A 21,389-nucleotide genomic window follows, 5' to 3' on the forward strand; every position below is an offset into this window, starting at 1 on the left:
GCTTTCATTGCACGGTTTCTTTTAGAGCTAGTTTGCTCCGAAGCATCTATATACTACCGCTTGTGCATTGGCACACGCGCGGGCGGGCGTTCTTGTGGGTTTTGTTCCGCGGGCAGTTTCAGCTTCTTGCACTCGCAAAACTAATGGCTATCTTGCGACTAATCGCTCAAAGGGCAACCGCCTGTTTCTTGCTCGTTTAGTGCTCACAGGGGTTCGCATAGGAAGGATGCCACCGTGCATGTGTTTCCTTTTTTTTCTTCTTTTTTTTTGGAGACTCGCGAAAACTAATTGCCTCTGGTAGGCAATAAGATGAAAATTAGCGCAAGTTTGTCACACATCTTGCTTTTCTGACGGGCGCACAACCACCGTTTTCTTGAGTGCGCTCACCTACGCAGTTCGATTAAGCTATGGACATAAATATTAGTGTAAGACCAGGAACATTTGACACTTGCGAAATATTCTCATATGCACATTTGCTAAGCCTTATGTGTATAACAATGCATCAAATTTTGAATTCTTATAGGTTTATTTCCTTTTTTATTTTTGTTATTCATGAATAAGCATGCACATATACCAACGCAAAACGTTTTTTTCTCGCTTTACGGTTACCCTAGAAAAATTACGGAAAATTTTTTTTGAGATAGGTCCCTCAGACGAATTGGAATCTGCAATAAAAAAAAAATCTACCCTGGGCAGTCGCATATGGAGAAAAAAATTGACTCTCAAAGGGTTAAACTGTGTCAATAAACGAAGCCCACTGATCCAAACACCCTTATTCAGGGTGTCTACCAAGATGACATTTCTAAATTCCCTGAGTTTTTCATGTTTTTCCTGGGTGCCTCTTGTAAAATTCCCTGAATGGCAGAGAACATTTTGTTTTATGTCAGATGTGCTGACACCATGTCGCTTGATGCTGTCACTCTCTAGTAGGCATGTTAAAAATATTTGAAAAAATGACTTAATCGAGTTTAGATAGCAAGGAGTAGTGTTTATTTCATTAAAGAAAGAAAACAGAAGGGAGGGGTTAGTAAAATGCACAGCAAATAAAGTATTTTCAAAAATATGGTAAAGCCCATTTCAAGTCGAGTAGAACATTTTCAAATATGAATAAAAAGTAGCATGACTCAGCAGGACTTTGTGGTACAAGTTAGTTGATTCATGATCTTGAAAGAAATTATTGACCAGCATGAATAAAACGAGATGAAAGACGAGGAACACAAAGAAACAGTAAGCGCTCGTTTGTATTTCTTCATGTTCCTTGTCTTTCATGTTGTGTTCTTCGCGTTGGCCAATAGTTCGCTTCAAAATAAAAAGTAGGCGTGTACAAAAGCAAATATTTTTGAATTTCTATCAAGTGATAGCAAGCTCATTGGTAGGAGGCCTGAACTTTGTCACAAGTGAGATACTCTTTCAGCATCTGGAAAGTCCACCTCAACTGTTCTGACATACCACATAACACCTCAATGTTACATTTTAAAGAGTTCATTTACGGCTGGATGAGGGACACCTGTATCTTGGCATCAGCCGATACTTTGTTTTTTGAGCTGAAGCTCCTTCAAAAAAGCAGCAGCATGCTTCCTCTCTCGTTCATTCCTCAATGAGTTGGGCCTTTTTGCTCTTGTTCTCCTTCCACTGCACGTTTGCTCCACGGATCATTTGAAGTATCCTCTTGGTCAGTTGAACATTGCCAATCCCTCCAGCCAACTTCACGGCATCAAAGACGATTCGTTAGAATTCTTCTTCGTTATTCGAGCCAGCATTACAGCGACTCTCATTTTCTTTGAATAAAATTAAGGCTAATTTTCCCTGATAGAAGTACAAATTCCCCAAGTTTTCCCCGAGTATTTCTGGACTATTCAAAATCCCTACATATTCCCAGTTTTTCCGGTTTGTAGACACTCAGCTTCTTGATTGATGTTAGCAATTGGCCAATAGCTGCCGTGTATGGCAATCTGCTATTGTGACACATGTAGTTATTTATCCTTTTCTTGGGGACTGCCTTTCACCTGCTAACTTAAAGTTATTGCTCAGCGCAAGACACGCCTACACGATTTGGAATTTACTCGAATGTTATCGTTTATTCTACCTGTTGTGTGTGTTCTCACTGAACCTTGTGTAACCAGATTGTATGTGCAACACTAATTGTGTAGTACTCTCTGAAAGGCAAGAGGGCACCAGCGGTTACCTTGCACAAGTCATGTATAAAATACACGCTTGACCCGCAGATCAGGTTTTCTCCGATAGCTGGCTGTGCTCACCACTATGTCTCGTTGGGCTTGACTTATTTGTTATTCTGTGCACAGGCCTGCCCAATAAAGAGTTAGTTTTGTGATTCATAGTTTTCGCTACTGTGTTCTGTGTTCTTCACCGTTACTATAACATGACATTACGGTAGCCTGAAAAGAGTGTGGAGATACCTTCTGTTCAAACGAAAGTAATTGAGAAAGACGTGACTTCACACTCCACTTGGAAGCTCCATGCACCGTGCACAATGTTGCGACATTGAGGTGGTCCCGTAGCTCTCGTCACCTCTTTCGTGACAGAGCGTTGCCAGCTCTCTAGTCGGTAGCGAAGACTCTGAGTCAGGCGTTGGTGAGAACAACAAAAGGGACGTTATACACTATATACAGGTCATTATACAGGACAAGATCGGATCGTCACGGGGGCCGAGAGCTAACAGCAAACGCAACTGTTCCCGCACGGCGACGTCCGGCGAGACTCCAACGCGTAACACATCTCACTCCACTCGAGAGCCAGCACTCGGCTCACGGTGTTTCGGTGGATCCGGTTCTCCAGGCGGCAGCGTTGGGGCTTATAAACCCCAGAGAAACGATTGTCACTCAAATGGCCCACTACAAAGCCAGCACTCAACGGTTGTCCGAGAGGTCCAACCAGCAACCGCGCTGGCCACCCGCTTCAAGTTTGCCGCGCCAGGTGACCTCCAGGGGAAAGGAAATATGGCGCCGGGCTGTCTAGCACTTTGTTGCATGTTTGAACATGTCGCTCGCCGATGCTCCTCCACAGGACGCCGCTGCCTGGCGGCACAGCATCTTGACTTGTCAAGGGAGTGTTAGGGCGCTGTGCCTTTCGGCGCAGCCCCGGGTTTGTCCAAAGGGCATTCGCAGGATAAATTCTTCATCTTGTAGATTCAGAATCCGGGCTGGTTGTAAGGGCACAACAGTGACTGCAAAATCTGGCTGAGATGTTCACAGCAGCGTATGCTATCTGCAGACAATGTTCTTTCACCAAGCCTGAGGGATGGTTCAGGACTCCTTTAAGAAAAAATGCATTTTTGCAAATTACGCAAGTAGCTGGAAATAAGTGTGTGCAAAAAATTTTTCACAAAATTTGTCTGTTGTAGCCGATAGTAAGTTACAGCCGAGTCCGCTAAAACGGAATTCATCGCACTGATAATATAAGCAAGGTAAACTAATTAAGAAGAATGGTCAGATATATTCAAAAGTATACTGTATGCAAATTCGTTGTAACGGGCTTGGACGGTATTACTGAGAATGTTCTTAGAATCGCAAAATCCGCCAACTGCGATGGTTGCACCCTCTTCTGACGTAGCTGTTGATGACAATGCAAAAAAGCAAGCAAGCAATTTTTTTGCTATTTTTGACACACTATAAGTTCCCTGGTGCATGCAGCGCAATATCTAGCTCACGTGTTCGCAGCAGTGTAGTCTGTAAATTAAAAATGCTTTCTTATTATGTTCAAAAAGCGTTTCAGGATCCCTTTAAAATGTCATCATCATCATCAGCCTGGCTACGCCCATTGCAGGGCAAAGGCCTCTCCCATACTTATCCAACTACCCCGGTCATGTACTAATCGTGGCCATGTTGCGCCTGCAAACTTCTTAATCTCATCTGCCCACCTAACTTTCTGCCGCCCCCTGCTACGCTTCCCTTCTCTTGGAATCCAGTTCGTAACCCTTAATGACCATCGGTTATCTTCCCTCCTCATTACATGCCCTGCCCATGCCCATTTCTTTTTATTGATTTCAACTAAGATGTCATTAACTCGCGTTTGTTCCCTCACCCAGTCTGCTCTCTTCTTATTCCCCTTAACGTTACACCTATCATTCTTCTTTCCATAGCTCGTTGCATCGCCCTCAATTTGAGTAGAACCGTTTTCGTAAGCCTCCAGGTTTCTGCCCCATAGGCGAGTACTCGTAAGACACAGCTGTTATACACTTTTCTCTTGAGGGATAATGGCAACCTGCTGTTCATGATCTGAGAATGCCTGCCAAATGCACTCCAGCCCATTCTTATTTTTCTGGTTATTTCAGTCTCATGATCCAGAGCCACGGTCACTATCTGCCCTAAGTAGATATATTCTCTTCCCACTTCCAGTGCCTCACTACTATCGTAAAGTGCTGTTCTCTTCCAAGACTGTTAAACATTACTTTAGTTTTCTGCAGATTAACTTTTAGACCCACCCTTCCACTTTGCCTGTCCAGGTCAGTGAGCATGCATTGCAATTAGTCCCCTGAGTTACCAAGCAAGGCAATATCATCAGCTAATCGCAAGTTACTAAGGTATTCTCCATTATTTCTTTTCCACCCACCCTTCCACTTTGCCTGTCCAGGTCAGTGAGCATGCATTGCAATTAGTCCCCTGAGTTACCAAGCAAGGCAATATCATCAGCTAATCGCAAGTTACTAAGGTATTCTCCATTATTTCTTTTCCCCAATTCTTCCCAATCCAGGTCTCTGGATACCTCCTGTAAACATGCTGTAAATAGCATTGTAGAAATCGTATCTCCCTGCCTGGGGCCCTTTTAAATTGGGATTTTGTTGCTTTCTTTATGGAGGACTACAGTGGCTATGGAGCCGCTAGAAATATCGTTCAGTATTTTTGTATACGGCAGGTCTACACCCTCATCCCGTAATGCCTGCATGACTACTGAGGTTTCGACTACCTTACGCTTGTAATCTCGTAATCAATGAAAGCTATATATAAGGGTTGGTTATATTCTGCGCATTTCTCTTTCACCTGACTGATGGTGTGAATATAGTCTATTGTTGAGTAGCCTTTACGAAATCCTGCCTCGTCCTTTGGTTGACAAAAGTCTAGGGTGTTCCTGATTCTATTTGCAATTACCTAAGCAAATACTTTGTAGGCAACGGACAGTAAGCTGATCGGTCTATAATTTTTGGTCTTTAGCATCCCCTTTCTTATGAAATAAGATTATGTTGGCGTTCTTCCAAGATTCCGGTACGTTCGAGGTCATGAGGCGTTGCTTATACAGGGTGGCCAGTTTTTCTAGAGCAACCATCCTTCAACAAATCTGCCGTTACCTGATCCTCCGGATTTGCCTTCCTCCTTCGCACAGCTCCCAAAGCTTTCTTTACTTCTGGTGTTACTTGTGGGATGTCAAATTCCTCTAGACTATTCCCTCTTCCATTATCATCATGGGTGCCACTGGTACTGTATAAACCTCTACAGAACTCCTCAGCCACTTGAACTATCATATCCATATTAGTAATAATATTGCCGGCTTTGCCTCTAAACGTACACATCTGATTCTTGCATATTCCTAGTTTCTTCTTCACTGCTTTTAGGCTTCCTCCGTTCCTGAGAGCATGCTCAATTCTATCCATATTATACTTACTTATGTCAGTTACCTTACGCTTGTTCATTAACTTGGACAGTTCTGCCGGTTCTATTCTAGCTGCAGGGTTAGAGGCTTTCATACATTGGCTTTCTTTAATCAGACCATTCGTCTCCTGCTATAGCTTACTCCTTGATGCATACTATTGCATACTCCTTAATGATGCCGATAAGATTATCGTTCATTGCTTCAACACTAAGGTCCTCTTCCTGAGTTCCAGAATTCCAGAAATCCAGAATTCCTCTATTTTCCCTATTTCCCTCTGTTTGTTGGCTTCTCATGATATGTCTATTTTCCCTGTTATCGCTAGCTCATTGACTGGCTTCTTATGTACCAGTTTCTTTTGTTCCCTCCTCAGGTCTAGGCTAATTCGAGTTCTCACCATCCTATGGTTACAGCAGCACACTTTGTTGAGCATGTCCACATCTTGTATGACGCCAGGTTTAGCGCAGAGTATGAGGTCTATTTCATTTCTAGTCTCGCGATTCGGGCTCCTCCACATCCCCTTTCAGCTATCCCACTTGAGGAAGAAGGTATTCACTATCCACATATTATTCCGTTCTGCAAACTCTACTAATAACTCTCCCCTGCTATTCCTAGAGCCTCTACCATATTCCTCCACTGTCTTGTCTCCAGCCTGCTTCTTGCCTACCCTGGCATTGAAGTCGCCCATGAGTTTAGTGTATTTTGTTTTGACTTTACCCATCACCGATGCCACGTCTTCTTATATGCTTTCGACTTCGTGGTCATCATGACTGGATGAGCGGTACCTGGATGACCTTCAATTTGTACCTCTTATTAAGTTTCACAACAGGACCCGCCACCCTCTCTTTAATGCTATAGAATTCCTGTATGTTACCAGCTATACCCTTATTAATCAGGAATCCAACTCCTAGTTCTCGTCTATCCGTTAAACCCTGGTAGCACAGGACGTGACCGCTTTTTAGCACTGTATATGCTTCTTTTGTCCCCCCTAACTTCACTGAGTCGTATTGTATCCCATTTACTGCCCTCAAATTCCTCCAATAGCACTGCTAGACTCGCCTAAAGAGATAACGTTCCAGCGCTAAACATTGCCAGGTTCAGATTGCAATGGTGGCTTGTCTGGACACAGGTATTCTTAGCACCTTCTGCTGCATCACAGGTCTGACCGCCGCCGTGGTCAGTTGCTTCGCAGCTACTGGGGACTGAGGGCCGGGGTTTGATTGTTGTATTCATATAGGAGGTTGTGGCCAAGCACTGCACCAGGGTGGCCAATCCTGCTCTGGTGAGGGAGTGCATTTGGTCACCGGGATCAGGCCGCACTCCAGGCCTGTTTATGTAATTTTATCGACACGCGGATTCTTTTTTTTGTTTAATTTGGCAGAAAATAGCGCGGCACTGGGATTTTAACCATGGTCCTCTTGCACGCGAAGCGGATCCTCTATCTCTATGCCATCGCTGCATCTTTGAAAATGTAAAGACAGTCAAATACCGTTAATTCAACCCTACTGGGACTGACAAAATTTATTGAATTATCCAACGAGTCAAATAAAACAAGATTAAGAAGAAACGTCAGAACACACCGCTGATTCATTTGGCAGTCTTTGCCCAATTTTAACACGACCCCAAATGCAGCATGCACCTGCTTTCTATGTGTTAAAAATAAAAAACTAATGTATAAGCTACATTAAAACTTGTAAACAAAGTAGCAACCCAATACGCACCCGATTTCTTCCAAGAAAATTGGGCAAGTGTGTAATATCTGCCGCACCGTGACAGCAAGTTTTCTAGCTTCACAGCTTAATTTTTAAAGTAATCATGGCTGTAATACAAATAGTTTATGCGGTAAAGCATATGGAAATGCCCCGAATGCAGTTTTGGTTTTGTGTGCAACTTCATTGTGCCAGCAATTTCCAGCCCAATTTTTATCCAAGAATGAAAAAAGAAAAGTGTGCATTATAATGAAGAAAATACCTTTACCAGACATTGTGAGCTACCGCTACTGTTTAAAACTCTTCCTAGGGCAGGCACAAGATGGGAGTTTTCGGCAGGAGATCGCGCGTGTTCACTGCCCCCTAAGCTCGGCCGAGACGTGCTGCTACTAAAGGGGTCAGGTGCATGCTTGTTGACTGGTCAAGTTCAGATTATTCAGCAAAGGCCAATTTTAGGATCAAGATAATGAAAGTTTGGGCCCATAGAAATGCATGGGCACCAGCTGAGACCTTAAGTCCGGATCAAATTAAGCAAAAAAATATGAGCCAGAATCGAATTAACGTGACTAGTGTAAGAAAAAAAATATTATTTTTCAAACATTCAATACTTAGGACTCATTTACATTCTTCGTTGACTTTACTGACAGTACTGGAGACCAGGGCACAATGCACTTGCCCCTGCAACAGTAAAGACCTTGACAGAGCGCTGATACGCAAAGCTGTGGCATTGGCTGCGAAACATGGCATGCTCTGCATGTACTCACGTCTTGGCTGTTATTCTTTTTTGGACGACCCCTCCTCCTCTTGGGCTCTGGGGATGGTGGACTGTTTTCCAGGGGTGGCGACTGGCTGCGCTTGGTTGGCTTCCCCTTGAGTCTGCGGCCTGCAACCTCGCCTGTAGCTTCAAGGTGCTGCCCAGCACTAGAGCTGGAGCTAGAGCTGCCTGCCTCCTCGTCCGCGACAGTTGTCTGTTCTGACGCGACAGGTAAAACGTCCTCTCTCTGTGCACTGATGACAGGAGGCCTGAGCTGTTGTGGCAATGAAGTTGGCTTGAATCGTAGTTGAAATCGCTTTGGTCGCTGACGCTTCACTGCAGGTCGGCCTGCAATCTTCGACCAAGGTTTCACAAGTGGGCGCAATGTGGACGATCTGGAGCCCAGTTTCAGCTCCACTGTGAACTGCAAGGTGGGCTTGTTACCAGGTCGAAAACTCTTATGCGATTGCTCGAATGTGCGACAGGTGACATTGCAAGCCAGCCTCTTCAGCTGCTGCATCCCGTCCGAGACAACCAACTGCACAGGGATCTGGGCACAAGTGGAGGCCGCCACGCGACGGCCTCCGCTAACCACTAAAAAATGACCGGCAGCATCTTCCGCATCAGCCTGCGACTCGCCAGTTCCAGCCCTGCCCATACTTCTGACGTCTTCTTCAGGTACCGACTCCACAATGTGTAAAGCCTCGCAACTAGATGCAGAGTCTGCATCGTCCATGAAAACATCACTGTCATCCCTGCTACAAGGAAGCGTCAAATAAACTGGTTTAGCAGCATCCCCTTTACATGCTTTGAATCTTTTAGCTGCTGGAGAGAGAGGGCTTTCCTCAGCAGGTGGCTTCTCTGAGTCACTCTGCCCAGAAGAATTGGCCAAGCTATGCTGCTCCGACATGCCTTTGCCCTGAGTCTTATGACTAGGCACACCTTCAGGCATTGAGAGCTGAAGACATGTCTGCTTGACACTGGTTTCTGGAGATGCTTTGCTTGAAACCTTAGCAAGTATCTCCTCTGAACAAAAAGCTTTTTGCTCCTCAATTTGTTGGTCATTTGTGGAGGCAGTGTCCAATGATGGCACTAAAACATGCATAGGATGCGGCTGACTAGAAACTATGAAGGTGTTGCCGTCTTGAGCACTCTGCTGCACACTTCCTTCTGTCACAGTGGTTGGCCCCAGTGGCACCCTGGCTGCACCTGGGTATCGTGCAGAAGAGGCCAGTGGTTCCACACAACTGGCATCCTGCTGGTCCAGCCTCCTAGATTCTAGCTCAACTTGATTGGTGCTTCGTTCCAGGGCCTGCTGCTGCTGCTGCTGCTGTGCATGCATGGCTTGAGATCCTTGTCCCACAGCACCCTCATCTTCACATGCTGCCAGTGATTCTCCACCTGTGCCTTCCAGTGCAACCTCAGAGGTCACACCTGCCTCATGTTGAGCAACATCGTGTTGAGGAACCACCTGTTCCGGTGAACTATCCGGCCCCTGCAAGTGAAAAGCGTAGCTTCCCTCACACTGCGACGCAGACTGGCCTTCAACACTGAGATGACGTTCGGGCTCCAGGCTCTGGCCAAACTCTTGTTGTGGAATATTGCATGAATGCAGGTTGCAAAGCTCTTTGCAATATCTCCTCTGGGGCTCTTGCTCAGCCCTAGGATCCACTGGATGCACCTCTCCAGGAACTTGATGCTGCTCTTGGAGATGCTCGGCTGGAACAGTGGATTCTCCAGGAACAGGCAAACCTTCGACAGAGTTACATACTGATGTGCTCCCGTTACAAGTATGCTGCTGTAAGTCTTCTTGTGACTTGATTACCGCAGGCAAGCTGCCAGCCAAGGCCAATGCCTTATCTGCAGGGTGACATTCTACTATGACCACATCCAGTTGATCCAAGCAAGCTGAACTGTCTTGAGCTGGTATTGGAGGAGCTACAAGTGGTGCCTCGCACATCACTGCAGCAACATCTGCTGCATTGCTTGCCACTTTCTCCCCTGATTGCTCAGCAGTGTTGGGCTCTACCTCGACTGGACTACCCTGTTGCTCTTTACTGCATTCTGGATCCTCAGTGTGAGCAGAAGTTGCCTCTTGCACTAACACCTTTCCAGCAGCCTGAGCACCATCATCGAGAGTTGCTGTTTGCACTGTGGCTGTCTGAACTTCAGGTGGCAGCTGCTCATTCACTTTCTGACTAATGCTGTGCGCAGCTGGAAGCTGGCCTACTGACACAGGCTGTGGAGTCACCAGTGCCTGTCCTGCTGGCAGCAGCATGACTGGCTGCACAGGCTGTGTTGAGCTTCCTGCCTGCACAATCACTGGCTGCTGCTGCTGCTGCTGCTGCTGCTGCTGCTGCTGCTGCTGCTGCTGTTGCTGCTGCTGCTGCTGCTGCTGCTGCTGCTGCTGCTGCTGCTGCTGCTGCTGCTGCTGCTGCTGCTGCTGCTGCTGCTGCTGCTGCAGTGCAGTCAAGTGAATAGGCTGTGGCACCAGGCACTCTTCCAGTGCTGGCTGGGAGGCAGCCAATGACTTCTGCAGGGCCAGCAGCTGGGCTAGCTGGTGCTGCTGCAGTGGCTGCCCCAGTAACACAGCCTGGCTCACTGGCACCAGAAACTGCTGGGGCAAGCCCGGCTGCTGCACCATCAGCTGTGGGATGGATGGCAGCTCTGCTACACCACATGGTTGGGCTGGGACTGCTGCTGCTGCTGCTGCTGCTGCTGCTGCTGCTGCTGCTGCTGCTGCTGCCTGTGGTGGTCCCTCTTGAACTGTTGCCAGGACAAACTGCTGCAGCAGCTGCTCAGGTGCTGCAGTCTTCTCTGCAGTTGAGTGCAGTGTCACCGAATGCTCGACTTGTGAAGGCTGTGGCTCTGCAACGGCTGAAGCCTGCGTGGTTGGCACCTCAGGGGAAACCAGCTGCTGCTGGCTCTGCTGCTTCACTGGCATGACTGGTGTGCCGCCATCGTCTTCTTCATCAGATGACGAGGCACGGCTTGAACAGACTATGCTGACCGCCAGCGGCCTGCCAGCCACTTTGGCCTGTGCAGGTGCCAGCAGGCGAGTCCTCTTCAGGATTGCCGGAGGAGCAATCGTACCAGCTGGCGGTAGCTCAGGGCGGACAGGCAGCATCGGAGGTAGGTCATCCGTCTGGCACGAGCAGTCCACACGCCTCCCAAAGAAACGGTCCACCTCAGCCGGCTGCAAGCACCAAAAGAATAGTTGAGGCGCACTTTTGCATTCATTGGCTTTGCCAGTGGATACAAAGAGGATCCATTTTCATTAATGTTGGTAAAAAATTAAAACGTGACCAATAGTAATCAATCTTAGAATTAAACAGGAAGAAAGAGCAAGGAAAACACAGATTCACAACTGAAGCTCTACATTAAGAGAGGGCAAAATAGGTCTTAGCCCTATCTTCCTTTATTTTTGATGCCTATTCGATGTGGCATGCTTGTTTAATTTTTTCTTCACATTCTAAGAATGCAAGTATTTTTCTGTACGTTCATTATTTTGTCAGATAATTAAAGGAACGGTTCTATTGTTTTCTAGAACAATGAACAAATAACAACTGCACAAAGATATACATATGGCACTGAGATCAATACTAGAAAGCATAAGACACAATGCTGGAAGCGCGTTTATGATTGGGTAATTATTTCTCGTTTTATAGCCATACCTGCCAACGTGGCGAGATAAAAAATCGGGAGACTTTTTATTTGCGCCAACAGGAGGGGGGGGGGGGGGTCGTTCAAACTTTCAGGCAGTGTTCGATGCATCCTTTTGCAGGGACCTTGCAGAAGCAGACTTTGCTCACTTCAAAAATTTGTCAGAGTAGCTTTGCTCAAAACGTGGTCCAGACTGACGGCCCTTCACTAGCAGCAGGTGTTGGCGGGTTGTGCTGCACATTGAGAGCGGAATTCAGTCCTAGTTTCTCGCGCCATGCTAAAAATCCTCTTGCACTATGCCTTGCTATGCGGTATCACGAGTAAATCAAGCATCACCTTAGCAACTCAATGAAACATGTTTTCCATCAGTGTTTTTCATTTTTCCTACGAGAGACCACTGCACGTCTCATCTTTCTTAATTCAGAATGTCCTCTTGAAGACTGTATGCCTGTACTGTGGCAAACTCAGCTTCGAGAGCATCTAAAGCGTCTTCAGCAGATTCACTGCAACCTCGGGGCAGACTCTGAGGGAAACTCTGAATAAAGAAATGAAGATTCGAGAGCGATGCCTGTGATTTCAGGTTGGCCACCTCGGCATTCTTCAGAGTTTCGTTTCAGAGTTGTGTCCACATTATTTAACGCTTCGCCTCATTGCATTTCGGCAACATTTTTCGTAGAAGAGGCCCAATGTGGTTGCTGACACCTAAGGGGTAGGTTGTGTTCAACGACGAATCCCGTAAACAGGCACTCCACACATATGACACTGTCATTGCAGTTGTTCCTGAGAAAGTTCACTATGTTGTCTTGCTGCTCATCGGTGCGAACGTAGCTTTGATGCTTCGCTGTAGAAACGTGCAGTTTCAAGTCGTCTTTGCCACCGTAAGACACACTGACGTCGCATCCACAAGTTGTACAAAATGAAAATGTTCTCCTTTTCTTGATGTCAAAAAGCACAGAAATTCAGAAGTATAAGATCGCAAAAACTTCTGCAAATATTGTTTCTTGGGCTTTGATAGCGGCTAGGCATCAAGCACACGAGGATTGTAACTTTACACGGTGCACCACACACGCACGGCCTAGCCAACACTAATCATACAAACAAGCAGCAGCAACAAGATGCACCATGGAGGAAGGCATGCATGAAATGCAAGAGCTACATTGGCTCTGGCTTTGGTCGGCTTACTAGGCACCGTAGTCGGCTGCTTAGTCGATGATACCGATGGTGCTAGTGTGGCGGTTGTTGGTGATGTTGATGATTACAATATCGCTGTACATTCCGCGGTGCCGCTTTCGCAAAAACCATTATAGCGCGAACTGAGACCACTTTTCAGGAGATACAAAACGGTGATTGTACAATTGGAAAGTTCAGTAAAAAATTGGTAGTCTCATAGGCGAATCAGGAGGGTTGGCAGGTATGTATAGCAGACTGTATTCAGTGTTTCGAACATGGCCATGCAGTGGTCAGACAAAAAACAAGTTTTAGATACTGTAAAACAAAATCTTTTAATCAGCTCCCTTGTAGTGTGCCCCAAAAACCTAGCTTCATGCTGCAAAAATAATTATTCTTCTATCTGTGATAGGCACTGATCTATCATGAAAGGCTTGTTGGGTGTGCGAAATTGGTATTTTAAGAAAATGAAGAAAACAATCAAATCGCCTGTGCTATAGTTTTAAAATTAATATACAATGGTTGAAATGTGCACATAAGACATTAAAAGCTTTGCAGATCAAAAGAATATTGGATGCATAATGTTAAAATGCAATTACACAAAGCTAGATTTTTTGTAACTTATAGGCCTAAATACAAAAATACCCCCTTTAAGCAAGCACAGGGAAGATCTCTGGAACATGCAGGATATCCTTGGAATCGCCATCTTCCATAAGCTTCCCCGCAATATGTTTGCACTCGTCAACCTTACCAACAATTGTGCATGGGATCAGATGAGTGGGCTAAACTGACGGCCACATGTAAAGTCCCCTCCATGTCTGCTGGTAACAGCAGCTTAATCCGGCTCTTGCACTACGCTGTGGCGCCACCTTAGCTGGTTCCACGAGAAACAAAATGTACGGCGTCGGGGCACCACAGGGCACAGAGAGGCACGCTGCGTTATGCATTAAGTGAGCTGGAATCGTTTTGTGCATTTGTCAGGCATTGTAATTTTTGTTTTGTGTGACTGTACGCTTCCTGGGCAGGACACCTAGGCCAGCAACGACTCTGGCGCCACTTACAACCACAAGATCCACTCAACCACTCAACAATAGATCATATTCACACTATCAATCAGGTGATAGAGAAATGTGCGGAATATAACCAACCCTTATATATAGCTTTCATTGATTACGAGAAAGCGTTTGATTCTGTCGAAACCTCAGCAGTCATGGAGGCATTACGGAATCAGGGTGTAGACGAGCCGTATGTAAAAATACTGAAAGATATCTATAGTGGCTCCACAGCCACCGTAGTCCTCCATAAAGCAAGCAACAAAATCCCAATAAAGAAAGGCATCAGGCAGGGAGATACGATATCTCCAATGCTATTCACAGCGTGTTTACAGGAAGTATTCAGAGACCTGGATTTGGAAGAATTGGGGTAAAAGTTAATGGAGAATACCTTAGTATCTTGCGATTCGCTGATGATATTGCCTTGTTTAGTAACTCAGGGGACCTATTGCAATGCATGCTCACTGACCTGGAGAGGCAAAGCAGAAGAGTGGGTCTAAAAATTAATCTGCAGAAAACTAAAGTAATGCTTGACAGTCTCGGAAGAGAACAGCAATTTACAATGGGCAGCGAGGCACTGGAAGTCGTAAGGGAATACATCTACTTAGGGCAGGTAGTGACGGCGGATCCGGATCATGAGACGGAAATAATCAGAGGAATAAGAATGGGCTGGGGTGCGTTTGGCAGGCATTCTCAGATCATGAACAGCAGGTTGCCATTATCCCTCAAGAGAAAAGTATATAATAGCTGTGTCTTACCAGTACTCACCTACGGGGCAGAAACCTGGAGGCTTACGAAAAGGGTTCTACTCATATTGAGGACGACGCAACGAGCTATGGAAAGAAGAATGATAGGTGTAACGTTAAGGGATAAGAAAAGAGCAGATTGGGTGAGGGAACAAACGCTAGTTAATGACATCTTAGTTGAAATCAAGAAAAATAAATGGGCATGGGCAGGACATGTAATGAGGAGGGAAGATAACCGATGGTCATTAAGGGTTACGGAATGGATTCCAAGGGAAGGGAAGCGTAGCAGAGGGCGGCAGAAAGTTAGGTGGGCGGATGAGATTAAGAAGTTTGCAGGCATGGCATGGCCACAATTAGTACATGACCGGGGTTGTTGGAGAAGTATGGGAGAGGCCTTTGCCCTGCAGTGGGCATAACCAGGCTGATGATGATGATGACAACCACAAGTCGTCAAAATATGACGACGGGTTTTCGTGCAACTGTGCCGACAAAACCCGTCGCATGCAATGTGCCTCTGAACAATTACACCGCCCCATGACACAATTGCCACAGCACCTACGCTTGTACCGTATCCACTCGCATCATTATCACACTTTTTGTCAAAAAAATTGCTGCAAATCCAGGGGTGTGATCATTACACAGGTTAAATTTTCCGTTAAAAAAAAAAATGTTTTCATCTTGTATTTGCTGTGGGATCACAACAGGTCGACAAACAGGCGGCTGCCGCTGTAACAGTGCGGGACACATCAAAGGTAGCTGGCGGAGCAAGCAGAACGCACTGAATGCGTTTTTTTTTTCTTTTCGCGAGTACAACATGCGTATTGAAACAGTTTCTGCCGTATCAGCAAAGAATAATATTGTTAATATTGGCATGTCTGTGGCAATACCGTAGCCATGTCCACTTTGAGGGGACAGAAACAGAGATGGGCGTGCTTAGCTGCCAGCGACATAGAAACACATAGCGGGTATGCTGCGGAAACTGCGACATTTGTCTTTACTACTATCCTAATACAGCAAGTTTGCGCTAAGGGTGGGGGACTAGTACCTTAGCTGTGTTACAAGCTAAGGTACTAGGGTACACTTCTAACGTATGAGTGTAAGCATGGCTACTATCGTTGCCGCTCACAATTTGTTGCATGCCCACGAGTGCAGACGAGAAGAATCGAAAGGTCCCTTTTTTGTTGTTGTTGACCACAGCCATTATAAAGCCTACAAATAATAAAGCCAAGGCAAGTTTGGTTGTGGCTCTTTTTTTTTTTTCGTGATAGTGTGGAAAGTGATAAAAGGAATAAAATGGGGCATCTGCTTAAGAATGTTTAGTGCGTGCAGACCGCTTGGTATGTCTTGAAGAGTCAGTCGTTCGTGTAGCATTCGACAGCATTCGACAGATGGTAAGCGTGATCATCATTAGCTAAACTTGGCGCACGACATATCGCTGCGGCGAAAAGAAACTTGTCGACAAAATTCAGGAGTGCGATCATCACGCGAGTGCAAATCATTATGCAAGTAAATACGGTATTCCTATTTAGTCGTACTCAATATGAACCCAAACATTCTTAGGACGTTGAAATGCAAGATCGTGAGCAGTTGCCAACCACCCACATCAAGTTCGAGGTGGGGTCGATTTGGCTCGGCGGTGGTTAGCCATATCGTATAGCAGCAGAGTTCGGGCATTTGCCACTGCTAGACCTGCACTGAACATATGCCAGTGGGATGATAAAAACTGCTTTTATTTTGATCACAGTGGCCATAGCTCTTTAAAGGGGCAATACTGCGTGCAGAGTTCTTATGCAACACAAAAATGGCACATGCGTTTATATAGGCACATGTATGGTCACCGCTCATTGTTCGCTTAAAGTACAGTATAAACCGTGCACCGCTGACACAAAACAATGATAAAATGTTCAAAACATATATGGCCACTTCCCTTGTGCATATCAAAAGTATTGTATCACACTGAGATGAAAGGGCATGAGCATTCAGGGCATTTCGAAAATGGCAAGAACGTAATATGACCACGTAGTCACTGTTTTTGGAGAGGTGGGTACTGCTGATTTTGACAGGAAGCCTTCACTTTCGTGTTATTCATCATCCATATATCTTGTGTGTTCAATAGTGCATTGCTAGAGCAAAATCTGCACACATAAGCACTCATTTAGAGAGCGTGTATAGCTACAAATAGAAAATGACAATGCCTGCCGTACTCGTGTGGCATCAAGTGATGTTGTTTATGCTGCAATATCGAAAGAGCCATCACTTGTTGGCTGTTTGGCATAAGAGGCAAACTGTGTTTCTCAATCTCTAATAAATTCGTCAGCCTAACAATACACACAGATCTACCACTCTATGTACTTACACATTGTTCGTGGAAATGCCGGCGAGCACGACTGACAGCCTTTGATCAAGAACGGTGATGTACCATGGTGTTGGCACTGCACCATATCGCCACTTCCCACTTTTAGTGTGTGCGTTGCACTATGCTAAGAGTGACTTACATCAGGATGGTACACCCAGCAGTGAACTATAAAAGCAGTTTCCTTCATCGTACTTGCTTATCCTATGTTTCAGGTCCGCTGATAGAGGACGAACTCGTAGGCTATGCTAAGCCTAATGAAGCTGCGCTGAACGCAAGAATTTGACGCTGCTTCAAACTCGATGTGGACAGCTGGCAAGGGCTGGAAATAATGCATTTCAACTTAGGAAGTATGTTTCGACTCAATTTGAGCGTCAATAAATACATAAACAAGCACAGTTTCATGCAACATTCGCATTGTTGGTGCAATGTTCTCATTTGGCAACCAGCACATTGGTTTTGTCAGCGGTGGCACCATGAAAGCCTGTCACACTATGACAACTCACTGCTGTCAGTTGCGTCTTAGTCAAACTAGTATAACAATATAGGCCTCCCACTGACACAGCCTGCCAACTATCCACCTGTCCACCTGTCGGCATCAGGTAGACTTCTTATCAACATCAGTGTCGTGTCGGCCTATCTTGTGACGTACTGTGCATTAACCAAATACCATTGTGAACAGCTGAAGTTTCTACTGAAACAGTGCGAATACTATGTCTTTGGCACTGCACCGACAACATAACGATAACCCACACCAAAAATTTTTTTAATTGAAGAGTAAACATGGGATACGACAGCGCGCTCTGCCCTGCCGTGAAGGCACACCATAAGGCCAAATTTAAGCTGCTGTAAAGTGAACTTAAAGGTGAAAACTCGCACCAATTGTTATGGGAGCTTCTGATTATTTTGTATTTCGGGCAATACCCACCAAGCTTGAATAAATCATTGGCTACTCTATATTGCTTTATATTAGTGGGCGTTCTTCTTTTCGAGTCCCCCAACTGCACTGTTGCTTTATAGTTATGACCGCTTTATTATCAAATAAACATAGCATTTAAAAAAAGGGGGGGGGGGGGGGGGCCTACGAGACATAAAGATGGTGCCGACTGTGTTTGGTTAGCAGTCTTCTTGAGCAAACTGGAGAATATTTTTTTATTATCATGGATTAGCAAAATGGTCAAACTTAATTATCTAAACTAATAACTACTAGTATAATTTTGCAAACATGAATGTCACATTGTGTATCGCACTCAACAATTGCCAGCTTGCTACATTTCTTCTGGTTATTTTTTCCCCATTTCAAAGTTGTGTCGCCAAATGTCAGGAATGATGCAAAGTGAATGTGTTGCTCGCGTGCGAGACAGTGGCGTTCATTAACGAGCTTTCAAACAACCAACTTCATGGCTGACTTGGCAGCAGTGGAAAAGTGATGGGGCAGTGCTGCGTGCTAGATCATTGTGCACCACCTTAGGGCGGTGATAAAACTAAAGCAAAGCAACAACAAAAAATTATTTCTATTTATTGCTGCTGTTGCACTACTACCTCGTCACATTGTTAAACAGCCATCTCATAGCATTAGTTCTTTGAAACCCCTTTTGAGAGTGCTGTGGTCAATCATTTCGCATTCTTAATTCTTATTCATGTTCTGAGGTGCAACTTTCAAGCATGAAAAAATGTTCTATGGAAAGCATAGCAAGCTGAAAACTTTTGAAAAATGTGCTTTCGAATGCAACATGCAATTTGACATTCAAGCTTACACAATTATGCAAGTATTTATTAGTTTTAATAATTATATTCTAGCTAATAAGCTAGACAATGATAACAGAACATTTCTCCAGTTAGCACAAGGCAACTGTAACCAAATGCTGTTAGTGCTGTCATCGTATCTTGTAGTTCCTTTCTTTTTTAAATAACTTGGCCTGCTGCAGCTGGGGTACCTTCCATACTGCAGCAAGAAGTAATACCGTATTTGCTCGCATAATGATCGCACTCGCGTAATGATCACACCCTAGAATTTTGTCGTCAAAATTAGATTTCTTTTCTTTCCCGCGTAATGATCACACCCTGAACTTGTCGCAGCGATATGTCGTGTGCCAAGTCTAGCTAATGGTGATCGCGCTTACTATCTGTCGAATGCTACGCGAACGACTCCTGAAGACATACCAAGTGGTCTGCATGCACCCAACATTCTTAATCAGATGCCCAATTTCATTCCTTTCATCACTTTACACTCTCCCATGAAAAAAAAAAGCTACAACCACACTTGCCTAGGCTTTATTATTTGTAGGCTTCACAATGGTTTTGGTCAACAGCAACATAAAGGGTGCCTTTCGATTCTTCTCGTCTGCACTCGTGGGCACGTAACAATGTCCCGAGCGGCAACGATAGCGGCCACGTTTACACTGATACGTTTGAAGTGTACCCTATTCATACACTGACGCTTGTAACGCAGCTAAGATATTTGCCCACCCTTATCGGAAACATGCCGTGCTAGGATAGCAGTGAAGACTAATGTCGCAGTTTCCGCAGCATGCCTGCCATGTGTTTCTGTCACTGGCAGCTAAGCGCACCCATCTCTGTTTCTGTCCCCTCAAAGAGGACATGGCTACGTCATTGTCGCAAACTTGCCGATATTAATGATATTATTCACTACTGATACGGAAGAAACTGTTTCAATGAGTGTAATGTACTAACGAGAAAAAAAATAATTGCGTTCGGCTGCCATTTTTGTTTTGGTGTCCCGCACTGACCGCGGCAGCCACCTGCTTGCCATCCCGTAGCAAATGCGAGATGAAAAAAGAAAATGTTTCTTTTCATGGGAAATTTAACCTGCGTAATGATCGCACCCCTGAATTTGCATCAATTTTTTTTTTTTACAGAAACGTGCAATCATTGTGCAAATAAATACGGCACAGAGAAACCTCATCACTACGAACACCCCCATTAAAAAACTTTTCAGATTAACAAACTTGTCAGAAATCTCCTGCTGGCTGCTTATAGTTTCGGTGTAAGAATATTTCAGTACTTCGAGCTTCAGAATACTGAACATTTCAGAATAACAATCGTAATTCTGTTTCCGTGTTTCCATGTTAACAACACCTCAGCACTCAAACATTGTGCACCTCAAACATTGCTCCTTGGAAGGAATATGGAGCTTCCTCTCTGTCAGTGGCTTTCTTGACATCAGCATCTCTTTTTTGTGTGCACCACTATTACGATATGATGCTTCGGTGGTGCGTGGCGGAAGAATCTATGAAAAATAGCAACAGCACAGGCTGAGAGCCAACTGATGAATTGATAGGTGAAATGGTTCATTTTGGTATTTCACTCTAAGAACCTTTCAGAATAACGAACAATTTGCTGTGGTCCCCTAAAGTTTGTTATATCGAGAATAGATGTTCAATGTAAATAGATGAAATTACATAATAGGATATTCAATATTTGCTTCAGCTCGAATTTCTAAATGTGATGTTTGTGAAGTATTTGAAGTGAACAAATAAGGCTGAATTTAAAATGGCGCATAATCGACAGTTTAGGATTCAATGAACAAGGTTCATTGCCATAATATTGCTCATGCAAAGGCAAGCCAAAGATGACATTTGTTTACAGTCACCGAGTGGCTTTTGGAACAGCTCGATTATTTGAATAATAATTTCATGGCACCACTACCTTCTCTCTATAGACGTGCATGATGGTGACCAAAGTTCCAGATGCCAAAAGTTGTGCAGGTCAATTTTTCGAACCTGACTTGCGTGCACGGTGTCATTAAATATGGTGGCAGTGAAGAAAGTTTGCACCAGTCTATCCACCATATTCTTACTTTAAATGGCAAGATGGTTTGTTGGAAGCCCTGCATATGCTGTCAAATGCATCAGCTTGACATAAGCTGTAACCTGGGTCGTAGACACTCAGTGAAGCAGCGCTGCTGAAGCCTAACAGCACGGAAAGGAATGGAAATGGGTGCCTATTTTTTGCGTGGATCCATGACCAGGCACTGACTAAGGTTGCAGACTAGGCAGCCGCAGGGTTGCGCAGTGACTCACCCGCTGTTCATCTCTGCGCAGTTCCCACCAAAGGAATCTTCGAGATTTTAGTATCGATGCGGACGACTGGACAAAGTCCTTATCATTGCAGCGTTTCACACGTGCAGCTGCGAGCACCTCAGATTTACCCCTGCAACGCCCGCATTGCTCTGTTCATGAAACGACATGACAGCAGGCGGCATGGCATCTATATAACCTCAGGCAAGCTGCAGGGTTGTGCAGTGACTCACCCACTGTTCATTTCTGTGCTGGTATGTTGGTTTTTTAGCCACATTTTTCTAGCTCCTGGTCTGCTCCAAGT

The 21,389-nt window shown here is 45.0% G+C and overlaps 1 protein-coding gene across 9 annotated transcripts in view; it reads right to left on the bottom strand.

Moving 5' to 3' along the window:
- Nucleotides 1-21,389, bottom strand: part of LOC135918099 (uncharacterized) — a 703,603-nt gene that overhangs the window by 536,303 nt on the left and 145,911 nt on the right. For all 9 annotated transcript variants that reach the window (XM_065451754.2, XM_065451756.2, XM_065451757.2 and 6 more), the window contains one exon: nt 8,075-11,260. In XM_065451754.2, the coding sequence (XP_065307826.2) occupies nt 8,075-11,260 (3,186 nt within the window). The remainder of the gene's footprint in view (nt 1-8,074; nt 11,261-21,389) is intronic.

The sequence above is a fragment of the Dermacentor albipictus genome, chromosome 3, assembly GCF_038994185.2.
Source record: "Dermacentor albipictus isolate Rhodes 1998 colony chromosome 3, USDA_Dalb.pri_finalv2, whole genome shotgun sequence".
Classification (NCBI taxonomy): Eukaryota; Metazoa; Arthropoda; class Arachnida; order Ixodida; family Ixodidae; genus Dermacentor; species Dermacentor albipictus.